An 18,929-nucleotide genomic window follows, 5' to 3' on the forward strand; every position below is an offset into this window, starting at 1 on the left:
TATTTGGAAATTCTTTATTCCCTTGAGGTATTTTTTATCACCATCTTTTTTTTTTTTTAACCACATGCTGTAGGAATGAGCAGTGGCAGTGTTCCATCACTGCTTGCCTTTCAACCTCTCTTTATGGTATGATCAGCTAGAAAAAAAATGCAGAAGTAAACAAACAGGAAGCAAACGAGAATAATGAAGCGCAGGGCATGCTTTCCTGATTGCTTCTACCCAAGGGAGAGGAAGAAAATGGTTAATAATGTGGAGTGGAACATAACGTCCTTCTTTATGAGAAAAGACTCTCATGACATTGAAAGGTTATTCTTGCTGCGCTGCTAGTCTGTTATTAGACTGCGCGGCCTCGCCCATGTTCTTCTGCTGTTTGATTGGCTCATTTGCGTTCCGTTTGTTTTGCTGGGAGACAACTGTCAGTTTTTCAGTCTTGCACGTTAGGACACACACAGTTCTGCAAATGCAACACCCACTCCCACAGCCACTCGTGACATGCCACATTTTTCAACAGAGTAGCTGCTGAGATGCTATCATGCAGGACGGTATTGGATTTTGACCGCAAGTTGTTGCTGAACGAGCACAACTGTGCCTGAATTCTTGTGGGTTTCAGCCATGGCCCATCAAACACTCTGTTTCTTTACCAATTAAAATGAAATGAAAATGAAAAAAGAATGTCATGTCAAAAGTAAAGGGTGCTCCTCTTTTGTTTTTGTTCTCAGCTGGGTTGTGTTTGAAGAGCCAGGCTTTTGTGGCGAGCCTTATGTCCTGGAAAAAGGCCTGTATGGAAGCCCAGAGGACTGGGGGGCACTGCAGCACAGAGTTGGCTCAACAATGCCTGTCATGCTGGTAAGAGTGGTGACTCACAGGGTGGAAACATTGTCTGGTTATTAGACAGATGGTCTGGCGACTGTGATATTTTACATTTAATCAATGCAGCAGCCAGTGTGTTTGCTTGACCTGCACAATTAGCTCCATCAGCTTTGCACGATGAATAGTTGCACAACTGCTGGTGAATTTTCACTTCCTCTTGAGGTACTAGTGTGACTCACCATGTGGTTTCGCTGCTTGTAACCAGCAACTTTTACAATCAAAATTTAAGGTGGAATCCTTAAAATAGGAAAATGAATGTCAGGGATAACACGCGACAGATACCAGGCTTTACAGTGGATTAGCTCTGGGAGCATGAAGCAGAGCAGAAATGTGAATAAAATTACTTATCCAGCATGAGAGAGGAAAATTCTTGTCATTAGATTGAAAGCAAAAATATCTTAGATCACAAAAGTGACTCATCGTGAAGTTGCTTTGGTTACAAACTGGATGATGACAAAGAGGCATATACAAGACAAGACTCGGTAAAATGCTGTAATGATCGGTCCCAATTAGAGTAGGCGAGTCATTAAAAATTAATTATTTGGCTTTAAAGTTAAGATGGTCTGTCTCAGATATTTGTGTAAACAATTTCTGTGGAGTTTAAATGTAAAAAGGATGGAGTCTTTGATGTGAGTATCAATCCTTCAAAGGCTTTTGAGATGACAGAGGTTAGATCAACTGACTAGTGGTTGTACAAACGAGTTACAGTAAATTTTTCTGGGAATAGGCCCGATGGTGGTTTTAAGGGAGGTTCAAAATGTGTGTCAATACCTCTGACAGGACAGCCCTGCACATCATTGGACCCAGCTTTTTTTTTTAATGCAGAAGAGTTGAAGAGTGTCTGCTGCACCTTGTGAATGCCTTTCAGTCTGCTATCGGTTTGTGACCGGCTGGAGTTTGATTTGATTATTATTTGTCAAACTGTGCAAAGAATCGGTCGAGTTTCTCTGTTAGATGGATTTGTTGGCTGCTGCGTGCTGCCTGTTATGAGAGCAGGACAAGCAAGCCAGGCTGCTGGAGGCAATGTGAGCAAGAGCCAGGCTGGCTGATGAGGATGCACACGGAAACAAAGAGTTGCTTCAAAGGGTCACATAACATGAGTAACAAACTAAATCAGAAGTGGGAGTAGTGTTGGACTCACATAAGGGAATGAACGATCCAAAGCGAGCCACAGAATGCTACAGGAGCTTGATTAGTGGATGAGGTGAGTTGATTAAAGGGGCAGGAATGGAGTGCAATGCCCAGGCAGACACACACACAGACTACACAGAGATTAAAGAAAAACAAAAAACACAGACAATGAGACATGAGGAAAGGTAAAACCAGGAAAACGGAGTGGAGGGAGGGCATATCACACACACACACACACACAAGTTAAAGCAATACCACCCACAATGTTGCATCTCTCCTTTCCTATCAGCGCCACTCTCTTTTGTGGTTCAGTGTGAATCAGTCTCAATAATCTTTTTTTTTTTTTTCATTTTCATTTCAGGATGATTTTGAGAACACATCCAAATTTAAGGTAGGCATTTAAAAAGGAAGAAAGAAAGCACATCTAATCTTGAAGCGTTATTGCAATTATTATGTGACGAGGAGGTGAGGAGCTCAGAGTGGATGACTCAGTCTTGTTTTCTTGCTGTGTGTGCCTCAGGTGCAGCTTTTCTCTGATCCAGGTTTTAAGGGCTCTGTCCTCACTCTGGAGGACAATGTGACCTCCCTGCAGGATGGTTTCTCTGTGGCCTCCTGCAAGGTTCTAGCTGGCAGGTGAGTAATACTGTACATTGTGAAGAAACTGTCACACTGCGGGGCTGTAAGGTGAATCTCTGGCACTAAAAACACTTTGCAACAGCCTTTCAATAGCAGATTTTAGAGATAGATGTGCCAAGGTGATCTGCTACAATTGTAACTGCATATTGGTCACATTAAAAAGCAATTTCTGTGATTTAGAGTCTGCTTCAGGCTGTCACTGTTACACTTTCTAAACAGAAAAAAATGCCATATGGCAGTAGCTAGTGATACACTGCCTGCATTACATATTATAAAATGCATCATTAATATTAATATACTATTTTGCTTTGGCCCATTAATAAGTAAGAATTCAGTAGCTCAGTAAAAAGCTCTTGTTCACCTTCAAGCTTGAATAGTATTAAAATTGAAAACCTTTTTAGTGCAGGTAGGTTTACACAATGATCATCTATCGTATTCAGTGCAGAACACGGGCACATTTTTTGTGCTTTTGTTCTTCTTGTGTGTGTGTCAGTATATTTGTGTAATTGCATTTATGTATTCTTGCAGCTGGATGGCTTTTGAGGGCCAAGACTTCACTTGCAGGATGTATGTGTTAGAAGTGGGAAACTACCCAGATCTGAGATCAATGGGCTGTGTCAGTACAAGCTCCTCCATCCTGTCACTACAGACTATTGGCTTTGTAAGTCTATAATTTAATTCTTCTAACAAATTAACACTCACTCCCCTTTTACAGATTGCCAGCCTAAAACTGAAACATGTTATTTTTGGTCATTAAACCCTGGGAGTAGACATTAAGTTTTCTAGAATTAAATATATTTTTGAACTGAAACACTCTTTAAGGAGGAGATTAAGCATTAAATTAGCTCTCATCAGTATTTAGGTCTTGCAAAGCTACAAAAACTAATTTGTAATTGACAGCTGAAGGCATCACAGACAAATATCCATTGCTATTGTAGTTTTTCAAGCTAGTTGAGAGTCTGTCTGAAGGGTGCATGAATAGTGCCTGTAATCTGCACAGTTGCACTAAAGTTGGACACCACTTGGACATCCTTTTGGAGTTTTGGCTTCACCCTTTAATGATAAATGACTCGGACCTGAGCAGATGTGGGAAGTACACATGTCTGTCATGTGGCATATGGTTTGTTTGTTTTTTTTATCCCAAATGCTGTTCAATTCTTTGATTTTTTCCAAATTTATAAAACTAATACTTTTTTGACATCTTGTCAAAAAACAATGGATGAATCATCCCAAAACTGTTAAGTGTTAAAATAAAAAAAAATATAACTGTCAATAATGGTGATTTTGTATCAGAAGGTAAAAATTCACACATTTCTGCTTATTTCTTTCCTTATCATCTACGTCATCACCATCCAGTATTAAATGCGTTGACCCATGACATTAGTGTCCATTTAGAAGGCAGTCTGTCTTTTACAGTAAACAGGGAGTGAAAATGCCAGGGAGCACAAAGGTGTGAGTGTGGCCTGTTTCCAGGGTAACTTCAAAATAACCTTAATGTCAACCTGTATGACCTGGAGCTTTCAGCGCTTGTTAATGCACTTGTCCTTTCTCTCACTCTTGGCAGGAATTCTCACTTCCATCCATCACTCTTTTTGAGCGATGTGGTCTGCGTGGGAAGAGGGTGGTCCTAAAGGACGGATCAGTCAACCTCCAGCTGGCCGGAGGATGTGGCAGAGTCCAGTCTGTGCTGGTGGAAGGAGGCGTGTGAGTGCTTTTCAGACCTGTTTGGTTATCCAGCCGTTACTAAGGATACCCTGTGGTTTGTGTTTAACAGGTTCATTCTGCTCTACTCCCAAATGTTTCTTTAACGCTAAGCGACACGTGACACTAAATAAAATTCTTTACTTTTCACTCACACAACAGTGGCCTGTTGTTACTCAGCAGTGCCACCTCTTAATCCCTTTTGGTTTCATTTCAAATTCAGTTGCTATTATCTCTTTAGTCAACATGTCAAAACATTTCCAGAACTTTCTGGTGCCATTTCCATAGTTATTTGTGCAACCTGTACTTATTTGATGTCTGTTGGTATAACTAAGATGATTTTTTAAAGATTCCTCTGTAGTTAAAGAATTCGTTTGGGCGTACCATATAGACTATAACATGGCATTTTGCAGATTCAGAAATATTGAATGCAGTGCAGGGTCAGCACATCTAATATTGCAGAATGGCAGTACTGACAGATGGATCGATGGTGGAAACCTGCTGCTGATGTGCAAGATTTAGACTGTAGGTGTGAGCCAACACTGAGGAAATAAAGGGCTCGCAGTAAGGCAGAGCTGCCTCTGGACTGGCACATTCTTGCTGCAGAAGAGATGAGCCATAAAGCAACGAGTGAAAAGCAACATCTAACCTCAAAGCAAAATTGGACTGTTATAAAACTCAGCAGGGTTATTATCTTTTGCTAGGCATTGAATGGAAGCCAGGATTCAGAATTCAGCTATTTCTTAAGATAAAACAATGACCTACCAGCATCGAAGGCTTGGTTTCTAGTTTGTGCTATTAAAAGAAAAGAAAAAGAAAACAGGTATAGAAAAATCATGTTTGTTTATGTCTGCCTGTCTCTGTGCTCTCTTGAGCATCCTGTAATATCCTATCACACGAGGAAGGAGGATATTGAAATATATTAAAACAAGGACTGGCATTTTCAAGCCAAATTTTCACTCATGGTGACTGACTGTCAGTCCCCAGACAGCGATAAAAGCTGATAAGGAAGTGTTGTTTTCATTTCTGCTGTTGAATATCTGAGACTTGATTATGTTTTTGTCTCGTCTTAAAAAAATCAGGTGGGTGCTATACGAGGGAATCAACTATCGGGGTGCTCAGATTTTGCTAAAGCCTGGAGAGGTGCTCGACTGGCGGAAACACAGCAACTGGCAGAAAATTGGATCGCTCCGCCCTCTTTTACAGGTATACAATGAAGCTATGCAAAGTATTAGATTACTGCACCACAATGGTGGTAATGCTCATAGCTGCACTTTTAGATACCACACATGTGCATTGATTGATTGACTGTTAGTTGTGATAGTTAAGAGCATGGTCGAGTTGATTTGAAATTCCCTTGCTGTGAATCCTGTTTTGAGAAGAAGCGCCAACTATTTGTATGTGTTTTCCGAGCAGAAGCAAGTGCACTTCCGTTTAAGGAACAGACAGACGGGGCTAATGATGTCAGTGACCGGGGATTTAGATGATGTCAAACTGCTACGGATACAAGAAACAGAAGAAGCGGATGGTTTGGAGCAGATTTGGTTCTACCAGAATGGACGCCTACACTGCAAGGTAACAGTACCTTCATTACGCAACGAAACGATAAAGAAAGGTCAGGGAAAGCTTGATGAATAGCAGCCCTTAGACCAAGATCAAGATCTTAGATCCTAAGGTCAAATCTCAGATGAGAATCAAAACAATGTTAAAGAGTTAAAGAAAAGTGACCACAGGTCAAACAGAGGTGTTTTCTGCACTATATCTGATCATATATTATATGATCTATGAATCTTTCACCATTCTACCTGTTAGCAGCTGGTAATTTGAATATCTCTAACTGACTCCTCTCTCTGTTTCCAGCTCTTGGAGGAGTGCTGCCTAAGTCCCAGTGGTAGTGTGACAATTGCAGGAAGCCGTGTGGGTCTCACTCCAGACCCAGATGACCAAATCCACCTCTGGAGCATCACTCCTGAGGGCTTCATTCGCTATGTTCTCAACCCTGATCTAGTCCTGGAAGTCAAAGGTAAGCCTCACCAGTGTTACAACACCAACAGTAAAATTGTTCCGATAGATGATTTGTATATAAAGACTTGTTTGTACTACAAGCACCATCTGTGACAAGCTTCCCACAGAGAATTCAAATGTCAAAGTTACATAATACTTAAGTTTCAGTTTGATTTCTATGCATTAAATATTCAGGTTTCATGGCTAGTCTTATGAAAGTTGTCAAATCCAACAAGCTGCCTGTATATGGACTACGGAGCAAATGCTACAATTATTATTAAATGGCAAATGAACTTACATTGTGCCTTCCTACTTAATTTGAGCACTTAAAGCTCTTAAACTGAGTATTCTATGTTCCCATACACATTTAAGAGATAGTAAAGATGCAACTTCTGTGCATAAGGCAATAAAAAGGATCTTGAAACCTGTGGTTAGATATTCCCAGTATAAAACTGGGGATTTATGTCTAGTCACTTTGTTTGCATCATTGTCAATTAGTGACCCCTTGTGGACTGAATTTTTCCCTGCAATAGGCGTACTGAACACTATTGTAGGAGTTATCATTATTGTATGTGAAATTAAATATATGTTACACACACACAATGGCGGTGTGGTTGGAACAGAGCGCTGGTTTAGTTTCACAGAGAAAGTCTGAATATTTGTCCTTTTATCTTTTCTTTGCAAAAGCCACACACTGATTTGATTTGAAAGTTGTTTAATTTACTTTTGAACAACAACATAAAAACAAATCAATATTTCAAACTGGAGAGACTGAGGCAATCAGCCCATCTCAGTCTGCAACAAAGCTCCATGAAATGTTTTACATCTTAGTCTAATTCGTGCTCCTGTAAACAGACATTTTTTTAACATAAAGGAAGCAGGAAGCTTAGAAAACAACAATTGTGCTCTCAGTCAGAAAGCCATCTATATAAATACGTGCTAGTTCAAATACGTGAAAATGCAAATCGATCGTGGAGACAGTTTTCACGCTAAACTCTCTATAGGCTAGTTTGGAGTGGAAACAATGGTTACATCGCACGAGTTGTACATTCGATCAGGAGAAAAGCAGCAGAAACAAAAGTCCTGCTGGATTTCAGAACAAAATACTGTCGTCGAAGGCAAAAACACAGTTGACTGTAAATCGTTGGATGGACTAAATGAAATAATTCAGAACTAGAGTTCACTTCTTATCAGGCTACATTTCGAGGTTTTGCTCAATATGACACACAGTAAAAACAAAGTTAACAATCTAATTACCAAGCATACATTTGCAGCTGCAAAGGTGGCACTTCCAGCTGACATTGGACACAATGTGAGCAACAGTTTATACCACTCTATATAATTTATGCAAGCTTTTGGTGAATTAATAGAGCATATGGTGATATTACGTCTACAATATAAAATTTCCTTTAAACTGTGACTGAATATAGATCTACCTAACAACATAGAATCGTTGTTTGTAACAAGTTAACAGAGGACTTAATTGGAGGCACTCGTGGAGCCACAAATTTCAGACTTTGTAGAGAGAAAAAAAAAAAAGAAAAAAAAGAGAAAAAAAAAAAAAAAAAAAATTAAATATATGCAAAACATTTTTAATTCTACTTTTAATCCATCTTAAATAAACAATATTATGCAACACAATCTCTTTCCAGGCACCAGAATGATGCTAAAATATGTATACAAAATCCACTTAATAAAAACATCTGTTTCTTTCAGGTGGTCATCTTTATGACAAAAACCAAGTGATTCTGAACACACCTGATGCAAGTAAACTACAACAAAGGTGGGATGTGGAGATTATATGAAAACAAAGTCTGCTGAACTGGATCCCTGACACACTAATGCAGTGACACACAGTGCTCACAAACGAGGTACGCCGCTGGAGGTTCTCAACATTTTGCTGCAGGGGAACCATGAGAAGGCAGATGAAGAGGTCAACTTGGAGAGAAATTAAGGATTTTGGTGGAATGTATTGCTACGTAACAAACGTACAAACAGTTCATTCAGGAATTGAAATATTTAACATGTTATTCTTACATCGTTTGTCAGTTTGGGGTCAATTTGAAAAGTCCTGCTTTTGAAAGAAAAAAATATTTAAATGATTGCAAATGTTTTAAGATGCAATTAAGGATTCCTTTCTGCTGAAAGAAAAGGAAAGTTTGACTTGTTTAGTGTACGGTGATTTTTGGCTATCTTGAGACAAAAACTGGCCTTTTAGCCTGACTGTACATTAGCCTACACATATGCAGATATTCCATAAAAAATCCTTTGTTTGATTTATGATTCCACGTTCCATTGTTATTTACAAGGTATCTGATCAAGTAAATGTTTTACCAGAACAAAACAAATTAATATTGCTGTACATTCAAAAACAAGACATTTTCTAGGTGACCCCAAACTTTTTGAGCTGTATCTCCATTGAACAAATCTGTTTTTGCCTTATTTTTATTAACTTAAAACAGTGTTAAAACTTTTTTTGGGATTTTTTTTAATGAAATGTGCTGTTATTTAGTACATATTGCTTTTTTCCAGCTGCATGCAACACAAGGAAACAAATATCATGTATTTTATTTTTGTTTAATCAAAACTATTCAACATAGAACTTTTTTCTTTTCAATATAATAAAACTATTTTTGTCAATGAACTTCTCAAACAGTGCACAGTTGAGTGGAATGGACATGCAAAAAACAAAACATTTCAGATGTTTGTTGTTCCCCGAAAGTTACACTGATATATTCCTTTCAGATTATGTAGCTTTACAGGATGTCCACATAATTTCACATACAAGGTAGTGATGGGTAACTAAACCAAAAAAAGAAAAAACAAATAGTTTCTTCCACATTTGTAACAGAAAAGCTTTTTTATACAATGTTGTACCAGCCAGCTAATTACCAAAAGTCTGGTAACCATAACCAGCTGCATGGTTGACATGAGGAGCATTTAGCTGGTAACATTAGTAATTTCAACATGATGAACACAGCACGACTTGAGAACTTTGAAAACTTTGAGTACATCGCAGAAGGCTCGTTAACAAGAGATACAACTTCTGGTATCTTCTAATTACAAGCGCAGGTCACGACTGCAGTCTGCTACAAAACAGACTACCTCTCACTCTGCTGATGGTGAAGGGGAGGTGAGAAGGATCATAACAGAAACTCTCTAGGCACCTGCTTTCCTCTACTTAGCTTTGCTTGGCTGTTTCTTGCACTGACTCTACAGTCTCCGTGCTGCTGTCCTGCACCAGCTCTTCAGTCTGTCTATCGTCCTCTTCAGCCACCCTGACTACCGTCTTCCCTCTGGCATGGCCCTTCTCGAGCTTCTGAAAAGCCTGAGGCACCTGAGTAAATGAGAACTGGGCCTCCACAACAGGCAGGATCTGTGACAGAGCAGCAGAAATGGGAAATAATTAAAAGATCAGATTTACACATTTAGGCAGGAGTTCAATTGATTATGAAAATTAGTTTTGGCTTTTGTTTTAATGGCGCTTAAAAAAAAAAACCCCATCAGAATAAGTATTGACAGTCTGTCATGAATGTGGCAGCTTGTGCAAATCCGACTCGTGAGGTAAGCACCATGCATTAAGAGCAGCAAACCAGACAAAATGAGTAACTGTCCAAACTTAACAGCACTGGAACCATTTCCACTTTCACATCTTAGTGAAGAGGCTTTTTTGCAAGTCACAAAGCACTGCAAATTACAGTGATCCCATAATCAAACCCATTATCAAAAAAGTTTAGTCTAGCAAATAACCACAAACTCCTAATGCTACAACATCGCTGCTTTCATAGTTGCAAGAGTGAAAACGTGAGGGAGGGGTTTAGAATGTGATGAGGCTGGACAATCCTGTGCTAGTCCCAGAACACAAGCAGCCAGGCTTGTTATTGTGGTCACCATCTTTTGTCTTTAACAATGAATGGGGAGGGCAGTCGCGTCACTGGAAACCATCCACACTTCTGACTGCAAATAGGACAGAGAGAGCAGAGAGATCGTGCGTGTATGTTTTGTGAGGAGGGGTGGTGGGGCACCGGAGGTCATAGATTCCCGCCACTGGCCTGAGTTTGCTGCTTGCTGTAAGCCCCAGCACAAAAGGACAGAGGTCCCACACGCTTTTGCGAATGGCTGCTCAGCACTGTTTAAAAATCCATTCACCGTCTGATGGCGCCTGACTCAATCGCCCAGCAGCCAACCGTGCACAACACCAACCAACCAGCCAACCAGAATAGCAGGAATGTGATTCTGACTCCCTCACAAAGCCACATGGGAGCCTCGGATACAAACTCATAGGGAATCCATGGTATGTTCCGTATTCAGTGAGTTGCATGATCTCCATCTCTGCATAAATTCAACTCTCTGCCTGTGACGGATTTGCAAATTAGACATCACCCTAATTCTGTCAGTACAAATGGTCCTAAAAGGCAGGTGTGCATGATATGAATAATAAAGCCATATAGTACCTTCCCTGCATCTACCAGCTTGCTGACTTCATCCAGGGCAGGTCCATCTGGTGCATAAAATCCCCACCTATAGAAGACTCCGCTTGATAATAAATTCTAAGAAGAAAGCAAACGGGAGGCAGTAATTAGAAGTCAGGCTTGTCTGCATCTCATACACATGAGTAACCACACAGAGTTATCGGTTAGGAAAAAAGAGAAGGAAAATGTAGAAAAATGTACTTTAAAAAATTAAGACCTGGATCAGAACACCAAAAAAGACAACTAAGCTGACTAAAACACACATGGCAGTTACCCTGACTTACAGTAATTAGCACCATAAGGATTTAGGAGGAAGAAACCGCATTTTGTATGAAAGGACTAATTAGCACTAATTTCCTGATAAGTTTTCAATAAACTACTGAAGGTTACTAAAAATGTTAAAGCACCTAATTTAAACATTTATGTTTAGATTAATGATTTGGTTTTGTGAATTTTCAGACGCACTGTCATGAATAACTGATGATGAGATGAGCAGAAACAGGAATATTGGATTATATTAGCAGTGTTATTGTTCACATCTAGTAATACAATTATCATTTATTAAATTGTTGTTCTTAAAAAATAATACATAACTTGAAAGCTAGTATTTAGTTTTACACACACGGACACAAACTGGACCTCTGACCATCACATATCGCATGAATCTGAGCTACGTTTCTTTGAGTGATGCAGGATTCTGAGCACAAATACTTTGGTTGATGGCATACTAGTTTATTAGGGCATCTAAATTAAACAGAGAAACCACTAATGGTTTGTTTCACTAAGATTTTTCCTGCTATATGTGAAAAAGACCAGGACTGCCAGCTATGAAAAAAGGTCTGTAAAAGGTGCTCCAAATGTCTAAATAAAATTAGTGGTGTAATAATTCATTTAAAACAACAAAACCAAACATAACCTTGCTTTATACTTGATAATATTGTGTTATTATGTAAAACTGCTCTGGTAAAACCACCCTGATTTGCTTGTTAAAAACCAGACAGTTCATGATTGTTCAGTGCAGCTCTAGTTTGACACTAGAGGGCTCAGTTGCACAGATAAAAATGGCAGGCTGTCCAGCGTTGGGCACCGAGGGTGTGACTGATGCAGCGGAGCCTCGCCAAAGTGACCAGCTGGCTGCTCCCATGGACAAAAGGCCTCGGAGGCTTGGCAAGAAACACACAAACAGTGGTATTTGCCGGGAGGGGGGGGAAATGGTTGGCCACAATCTGAACAAACACCAAATACTGCTGGTTCAGCAGCAAACACATGCACGCACGCACACACACACTGTCTCATCCATTCTAACGCTGCCAGCTGTGCTGTCACCAGTGCCTACCCTGCCCAGGACAAGTTCACTCAGTCCCTAGAGCACCCTGTCCACCCTGTCCTCGTCTGTTCGGTCATGATCTTCATGACATGAACACCAGCTATTAGGGAAACGCAACACCACAAACCTAACACGCATGCAGGGACTCAAAGTGTTAATGCTATTCCATCTTCACCTGCACACAGCACATACAAACAGAAGAAAAAATACAGGCAGTGCAAAAATTTACTGTGACGCTCAGTCAAGTCATCACTTGACTTTTCCCCCCTCCCTGTGTCACCTCAGCTCCAATCCATATAATCAACTGAATGGAAAAGAAATATCCATGTCTTCTTTCCATGCCACTGAGGATCAAGTATGACATTTCAATTTGGAAGCACTGGCAGGCCACACCCAGAATAATGCCTTAGTGAGAAAAACAAACCTCAGTCCGTGTTACAAAAATAAACAACCTCAGTGGAAGCTTTTTTTTTGTGTACATCCACTTTTGTTTGAATCAAAAGTCAGTTTTACTGGTGTTTACCTGAATGGCCTTGCTCTGCAGAGAGAAACCAGCATTCAATGTACCATCCAATAGGCCCATAGAGTCGGTGTTGAGAAGTAAAGGTGTTACCAGTGTGACGTATTTTGCACCAGACCAGGGCTTTAGCAGGCCCATCGCCCACTCCTCTGTGTCCCCACCCACGCCGTCAAAAACAACGTCAAACCTTGAGGTGGAAAAAAGAGGCAGACAATCTTGTAAACATCTTGCTGGAAATGTGGTAAAAAAACAAAACAAAATTTACTTTTTCAAAACAAATTATCCTATGTCAGTACACTATGCACTGTGCTGGTTTAGCCCCTTGCTGGAATTCTAAGAAACCAAACCAAGCACTATCAATTTTGTTTTAGGGGCAGGAAAATAAATGAACCATCATCCACTCAGACCTTAAACCGTGGTTTCCATGGAAACTAGAAAGTGAGTCAGCGAACAGGTGTGCCAAGCTGATAGGAATATGTTTACCACATTTGGGTGTTTAAAGGGCGAAACACACCAAATTTAGCAAATCTAGATGAGTCCTTTTTAATTAACACGTTCACTGGATTGGCACAGACTCTAATGATACTTCAGTAGACACCAGCATTGGGACCAGTGAGCAACATTTTGCTCCAGCGTTTCTTTAAACACAGTACAATCTAACCACACAAGTTTCAATGTATACACTGCAGCTCTTACTTCTCCATCATTTCTAGTTGTTCAACCACATCTCCTGCTGTGTAGTCCAGCACTTCATCAGCTCCCAGCCCTCTAACAAGACCCACAGCGTTCTGAGAGCAGGTGACCGTTACGTGGGCGCCCCAAGCCTTCAACAGCTGGTGAAACATAAAGGATAAAAAACAGGGAGTATGCACACAGCAAGAGATCTTACTTTGTCAGGGTTTAAAAGGCATAAATATAGATACAGGCATAGCCAAACGAAGACACTCTGTCTTACCTGAATAGCAAATGTTCCAACACCTCCTGATCCTCCAGTGATTAAAACTCTAGGAGGAGAAACCCCAGCAACAAGAGGGTCATTCAATTACTGTGTGACTCATTTATGCAAAGCTACGAAAAGAAGTGGAAGCCTCAGGGGGTACAAAGGGATTTGCAGGATTGGAAGCTATTACGTTAGCGGAAAAGAGGAAGTTCTATTAAAATTCGGGTTAGGTTAAATGTTTTGACGTTTGCAGGTTAAATGCGTTATTTTAAAACTCTTGTTGCCAATTAAAATGAAATGAAAGTGTTGAAACGGGTTTCGTTACATTCTGAGTCGACATGACTGGACTGATTTCTCAACAAGGAAAGAGCATATTCAATTCTCCAAGTCACAAACGAAAGACATTATTAAATCTTTTATAGCATTCAGGGGCTTAACACTTTTTTAATGTTTTTTTTTTAATAAGTATACATGGCAACAGGGTGAAATGAGCTCAACATAAAATTATTTTGGATCAGGCTGATTCTTGCCTTTTATTTGAAGAACTGTCTCTGCAAAGACCACCTCCATTGACAAGTGCAGACAGAGAAGTGTTGGCTACATAAGGAATGGATGCCGCCTCTATGTGGCTCAGTACTTTTGGCTTATGGGAAACCTGCAAAAATCAGCCACACAGAGAGTGTTAACAATGTTAGAATTGCATTCACTTGTAAACAATATTTTACATTTATAAACTTTGAGGCTGTGTCTAATCAGCACAGCTACTGTGAGGGCAGACAGCCAGAGTCGGAGAATAAATGAAGTTCAATGCAGCAAGAAAACACAGGGCAATTTGTATGTCCCTTTAATTGGTGCCACCGCAGCTACAGCTAACAAACAAACTTAATCCTAATTACATTTTACAGTGAAGGATTACTAAACAGGGTTCGCTTCTTCCGAACTTTTGTTTAATGTATTTTACAGTTTAAATAAGGGTTCTCAATGAACTTTTTCCATTAGTTTAAAAACAAACTGACAATAAAATTACTTTAATCTCAGTCTTTGTGTAGACACTAGTTAAATTATTCACAGTTAATTCTGAAAATGCACCGCCATCCAACTGCTGCACAGACTCTGCTCACCTCGTACTCTGTTAGAGTCACATATTCAGCCAGGCTGCCTTGTTTCCAAGGGGGAACAGCAGCCCACACCTGAAGACAAATATGACATTTAACATGCAGAACACAACTTAAATTAACCACCTACTCTCACTCTCTGAATCTGGTTAATCAGCTATTAGGGTCTCACACAACTGCTCCTGTCCTTTCTCATCATTAGACGTTTCCAAAGATATTTTTATACTGGTGAAATACAATTACTAGAATAGTGCATGTGGAAAATTTTACTGCTGTATTGTTCAGTGATTTAATTACATTCACTTTAAGCCAGATTTGCATAATTGCATTTCTCTCTGCAGGAAGACAGTAATGTAGATATGTGGGAGACAGCAGGGTCTCAAATTATTATGAGTCACACTGACTGGGAGACCAAGCAGAAAGCACTTGATCTTTTCAACAAGAAAATGTCTCTGAATGACTTAACTATGGAGGTGCATGTAAGTGGGCTAAGCAATATAACCATATTTAACTTTAGAAAAATTGTGTAACATCAGCAAATTTGCCTTCGCATTTTTAATATGGTATTTATCACTTCACATAAAATCAAGGGTGCCCAGTCTTTATGACTTTGACCCTCAGTCCATATGTCTATGAATATCGTGACTATATTATTATGCAAATAATATATTATAAATGTACAAGAACAAACAAAGCATTTTGCTTGCTTTGTGCACTTTCTTTTACAGTCATCTACTCAATTTCAAATGGCATTTGAATCTGACAAAATATTAAAAAGATCATCCTGTCTAGTTATTTTTCAGGTTGTCAGTTGATCACTAATAGACACTTATTGGCTACTTTGCATGGTACACCAGATCAATTGCTTGTTAAAGCATATAGCTAATCAGGCAGACATATGGTCCATGGGAGCAGCATATCAGTGCATTTATGCATGTAGACATGGTCAAGACAACCTGATGAAGTTCCCCATCAGAACGAGGAGGAAAGGATAATTTAATGGACTTTGGATATGACCTGGTTGTTGATGCCAGATGAACTGGTCTAAGCATTTCAGACACAAATTATCTATTGGGATTTTCCCCACTCAACCATCTCTTGGGTATACAAAGAATTGACTGAAAAAGAGACATTTTTCAGTGAGCATCAGTTCTCTGGTCAAAACGTCCCTATTGATGTCAAAGAATGGCCAGACTGGTTAAAACTGATAGGAAGGCAAAAGTAACTCAAATCACCACTTGTTACAACCAAGGAATCCAGAGGAGCATCTCTGAATGTGCAATATAATGAACCTTGATGCAAGTCAGCTACAGCAGCAGTGGAAGACCACACCAGTTGCCATTAGATTAGAAAAAGGTTGCCTGGTCAGACAAGTCTAGATTTCTACTGTGGCATTCAGATTGTAGGGTCAGAATTTGGTGAAAAGAAGATAAATGCATGTATGCATCATGCCTTGTATCAAATGTTCAGGCTGGTGGTGGTGGTATAATGGTGTGGGGGATATTTTCTTGGCACACTTGGACCCCTTAGTACCAACCGAGCATCATTTAAATGTCACAGCCTGTCTGAGTATTGTTGCTGACCATGCTGATCCCTCCCAGCAGGATAACACCATGTCAGAAAGCTCACATCAAACTGGTTTCTTGAAAAGGACAAGTGTTCTTAAATGCCCTACAATCCAATAGTGAACTTTTGGGACGTGGTGGAACGGGAGATTCACATCATGAATGTGCAGTTGACAAATCTGCAACAACTGTCCAAGTCAATATGGACCAAAATCTTCAAGAAATGTTTCCATCACCTTTTTGAATTTATGCCACAAAGAATGAAGGTAGTGAAGGTAGAATGAAGCAACAAAATAGCAACTAATAAAGTATCTGATATTACGAAGTCACTTTTTAAGTGCACATGTACAACTTAATGCATTCCAAATGAATAGAAGAGGCACTAGAGTACAATATGAGAATATGGTAAATTTTCACTAACAATCTGAGAAAGCTTGTAGCTGCTGCTGATGTTGTAATAGAATGTGTTTAGATGTGTTTCTAATATTCCTTAAGAGGATGTCAATAAAGAGCACTAAACACTAACTTTAACATCAATGCAATGAATGCAGCTATAATATTATTGTCACTAATTTCCAGTACATCTTTTAAAAGACGATTGTGCAATGCAGAACCTACCTCATCTCCCAGGGCAAAATGGGTAACCCCAGATCCACAGTCCACTACTACACCAGACAAATCACGACCAAGAATGAGAGGAAACTCAGTGTCATTGTCCATCACAGATAATGGATCTCTTCTTAACTTCAGCAGTTTAGCCCCATAGCCACCTGAAATTGAGAATTTTCTTGGCTTATTGATGTAAGTTATTCGTTTCTTTGTTAATTATTAATTTGAGTTAGCAGCACTTACCCCTCATAGCTACATCAAGGGGGTTGAGACTAACTGCATGGACCTTAATCATCACCTCAGTGGCAGAACTAATCGTGGGAACGGTGGTCTCTTCTGTGTACTTCAGAACACCATTACTGCCATACTGATCAATGATCCATGCTGACATGCAGCCCTGCAGCCTTGGAGGTGAACTGCTCATATTTCTTGTGAGACACACTCTGCACCCTGTCCTGGCTAATGTTTTAATGGATCCTGCTGCTGTCGCATTGAATAAACACAGAAGCCTGGTTGATGTCATAGCTCTGGCAGAAGCCATTCTAGTCGCCTTCCAGCTCACTGCTACTACAAGGTCAGGTTTCGATACAACATGACATTTAGGAGACTTCTCACCAAGCTACGTAGCTACACAGCTAGCATTAGCATGTCGAAGTTATCGCCGATCAAAACAAATGTGTAAAAGTGCAAAACGAATCAAATAATCAAGCGATAGCACATTCGTGCACTATTTTTATGTAACAGAAGTCTCAAAGAGCAACAGCTGTTACAATAATGAACAGATAACACACATCTCAGCAGCTGGGTACATAACAACATTACCAAATAAGCTAACCTCTGAACTCACAACGGCAGCCAATCAGTTTCCAGAACATCATGGCCACGTGACTGTCGCGCATTGCATGCCGGAAACTCGTGGCAAAACAATCCAAGTACTGCATCAAATGCAAGCATTTGCAGCACCGCAAAACGTTCTTTCTCCGGTTCCAATACCTTCTTGCTTTTTCTTTGCCCCCCCAAAAAGGTATGAAAGCACTGAATAGACGCTGACGTAATTTTTAACTTATTCAGTTAAATGTTTTCATAAACGTTTTCTTACTAATATAAAACAAGCATTTTATTAATTAATTAATTAATTAATTGAATACTAATTAATTAATTAATTAGTATTCATTAAAGTTTGAACTGCAGCTTGATATTAGTACCATTTGTTTATCTCTTCATCATAGTTCCTAGAAAAAACAGCAGTAAACTAAAGGCTACTGGGCTTTTCAGTGTACTAGACTCCTATTATGTAATTTAACAATTCGTCTTTTTATGATGTATCGGGCACATTTAATTGTCTTTTGATTGTTTCTAAGCTACCTCTTGGCATGTTTTGGGTAGATTGATAGATTACCAGTTATCTATGTACGAAAAACACCCTTGTGCACAATGCACAATAATTATGTAATACTTATTTTGCTAATTTGAACAGGTAAACGGGGAAACTAATAAAATGCTCAAGACATAAACCACAAAGATCAGAGCCACCAATATATAAGTGGGTTACACTTTTGTCTAAAAAGCAAAAGGAAGAGGCACAAATTCCTCTTAGTTTGCATCTGTGAGTTTGGCGTAAACATTCCACCATGCGGAGCTACCTACTGTGGACACCTCTGGTAAATAAAGGAACAACTGAATGTGGCTTTATTAGTCAAAAGATCAGAACTTGAACTAAAAACGTTCCAGCACCTGTGACAGAACTAAACACTGAACCAGAGTATAGTCACTTTGCAAGAAATTATTTAAATATCAAATTAACTGCTACAGCACTGTTGCTGTTGTTTAGAAAAGTAGGCTGTAAGGTCCTTACCAGTTATATCCCTTTCTCTGTAATAAGAGTTGTCAACAAAGAATGAAGTCACAGTTTTGTGCTTTGCTTAATTGTGTGCAACAGTTGATGCTACACTGTGCATTATGATAATAATAATAAACTCAGAAAAAAGACTACAAACACCCTTACTTGTTTTCTCAAGCTTGGATTACATTTCTTCCTG

General features: G+C 39.5%; 2 protein-coding genes across 3 annotated transcripts in view; one reads left to right on the forward strand and one right to left on the reverse strand.

Moving 5' to 3' along the window:
• LOC146617242 (uncharacterized) overlaps positions 1-8,408 on the forward strand; it is a 25,811-nt gene extending 17,403 nt beyond the window's left edge. For both annotated transcript variants that reach the window (XM_085372278.1, XM_085372279.1), the window contains 9 exons: positions 720-846; positions 2,363-2,392; positions 2,522-2,634; positions 3,166-3,298; positions 4,202-4,341; positions 5,421-5,544; positions 5,755-5,913; positions 6,199-6,361; positions 8,059-8,408. In XM_085372278.1, the coding sequence (XP_085228404.1) occupies positions 720-846; positions 2,363-2,392; positions 2,522-2,634; positions 3,166-3,298; positions 4,202-4,341; positions 5,421-5,544; positions 5,755-5,913; positions 6,199-6,361; positions 8,059-8,147 (1,078 nt within the window). In that variant the 3' untranslated portion in view covers positions 8,148-8,408. The remainder of the gene's footprint in view (positions 1-719; positions 847-2,362; positions 2,393-2,521; positions 2,635-3,165; positions 3,299-4,201; positions 4,342-5,420; positions 5,545-5,754; positions 5,914-6,198; positions 6,362-8,058) is intronic.
• LOC146617243 (NAD(P)H oxidoreductase RTN4IP1, mitochondrial-like) lies at positions 7,962-17,726 on the reverse strand. The gene is made up of 9 exons (XM_085372280.1): positions 17,134-17,726; positions 16,900-17,051; positions 14,723-14,791; positions 14,132-14,256; positions 13,617-13,665; positions 13,358-13,494; positions 12,665-12,848; positions 10,797-10,892; positions 7,962-9,718 (listed from the first exon to the last, which is right to left on the reverse strand). The coding sequence occupies exons 1-9, from the start codon at positions 17,429-17,431 to the stop codon at positions 9,524-9,526; spliced, it is 1,305 nt and encodes a 434-aa protein (XP_085228406.1). The 5' UTR covers positions 17,432-17,726; the 3' UTR covers positions 7,962-9,523.
• Positions 17,727-18,929: the final 1,203 nt, after the last annotated feature.

This window comes from Diplotaxodon limnothrissa, linkage group LG15 (genome assembly GCF_057381915.1).
Source record: "Diplotaxodon limnothrissa isolate DT_005_m linkage group LG15, D_limnothrissa_male_GT1.1, whole genome shotgun sequence".
Lineage (NCBI taxonomy): Eukaryota > Metazoa > Chordata > Actinopteri > Cichliformes > Cichlidae > Diplotaxodon > Diplotaxodon limnothrissa.

Excerpts from the sequence above, each read along its gene's own strand:
- LOC146617243 (XM_085372280.1), bottom strand. The coding sequence starts at position 17,431 with ATGGCTTCTGCCAGAGCTATGACATCAACCAGGCTTCTGTGTTTATTC. Across the intron at positions 13,666-14,131 it reads GACAGTTCTTCAAATAAAAG|AGTTTTAATCACTGGAGGAT; the intron begins GCAAGAATCAGC and ends TTCTCCTCCTAG. Across the intron at positions 10,893-12,664 it reads TGCAGAGCAAGGCCATTCAG|AATTTATTATCAAGCGGAGT; the intron begins GTAAACACCAGT and ends CTTTCTTCTTAG.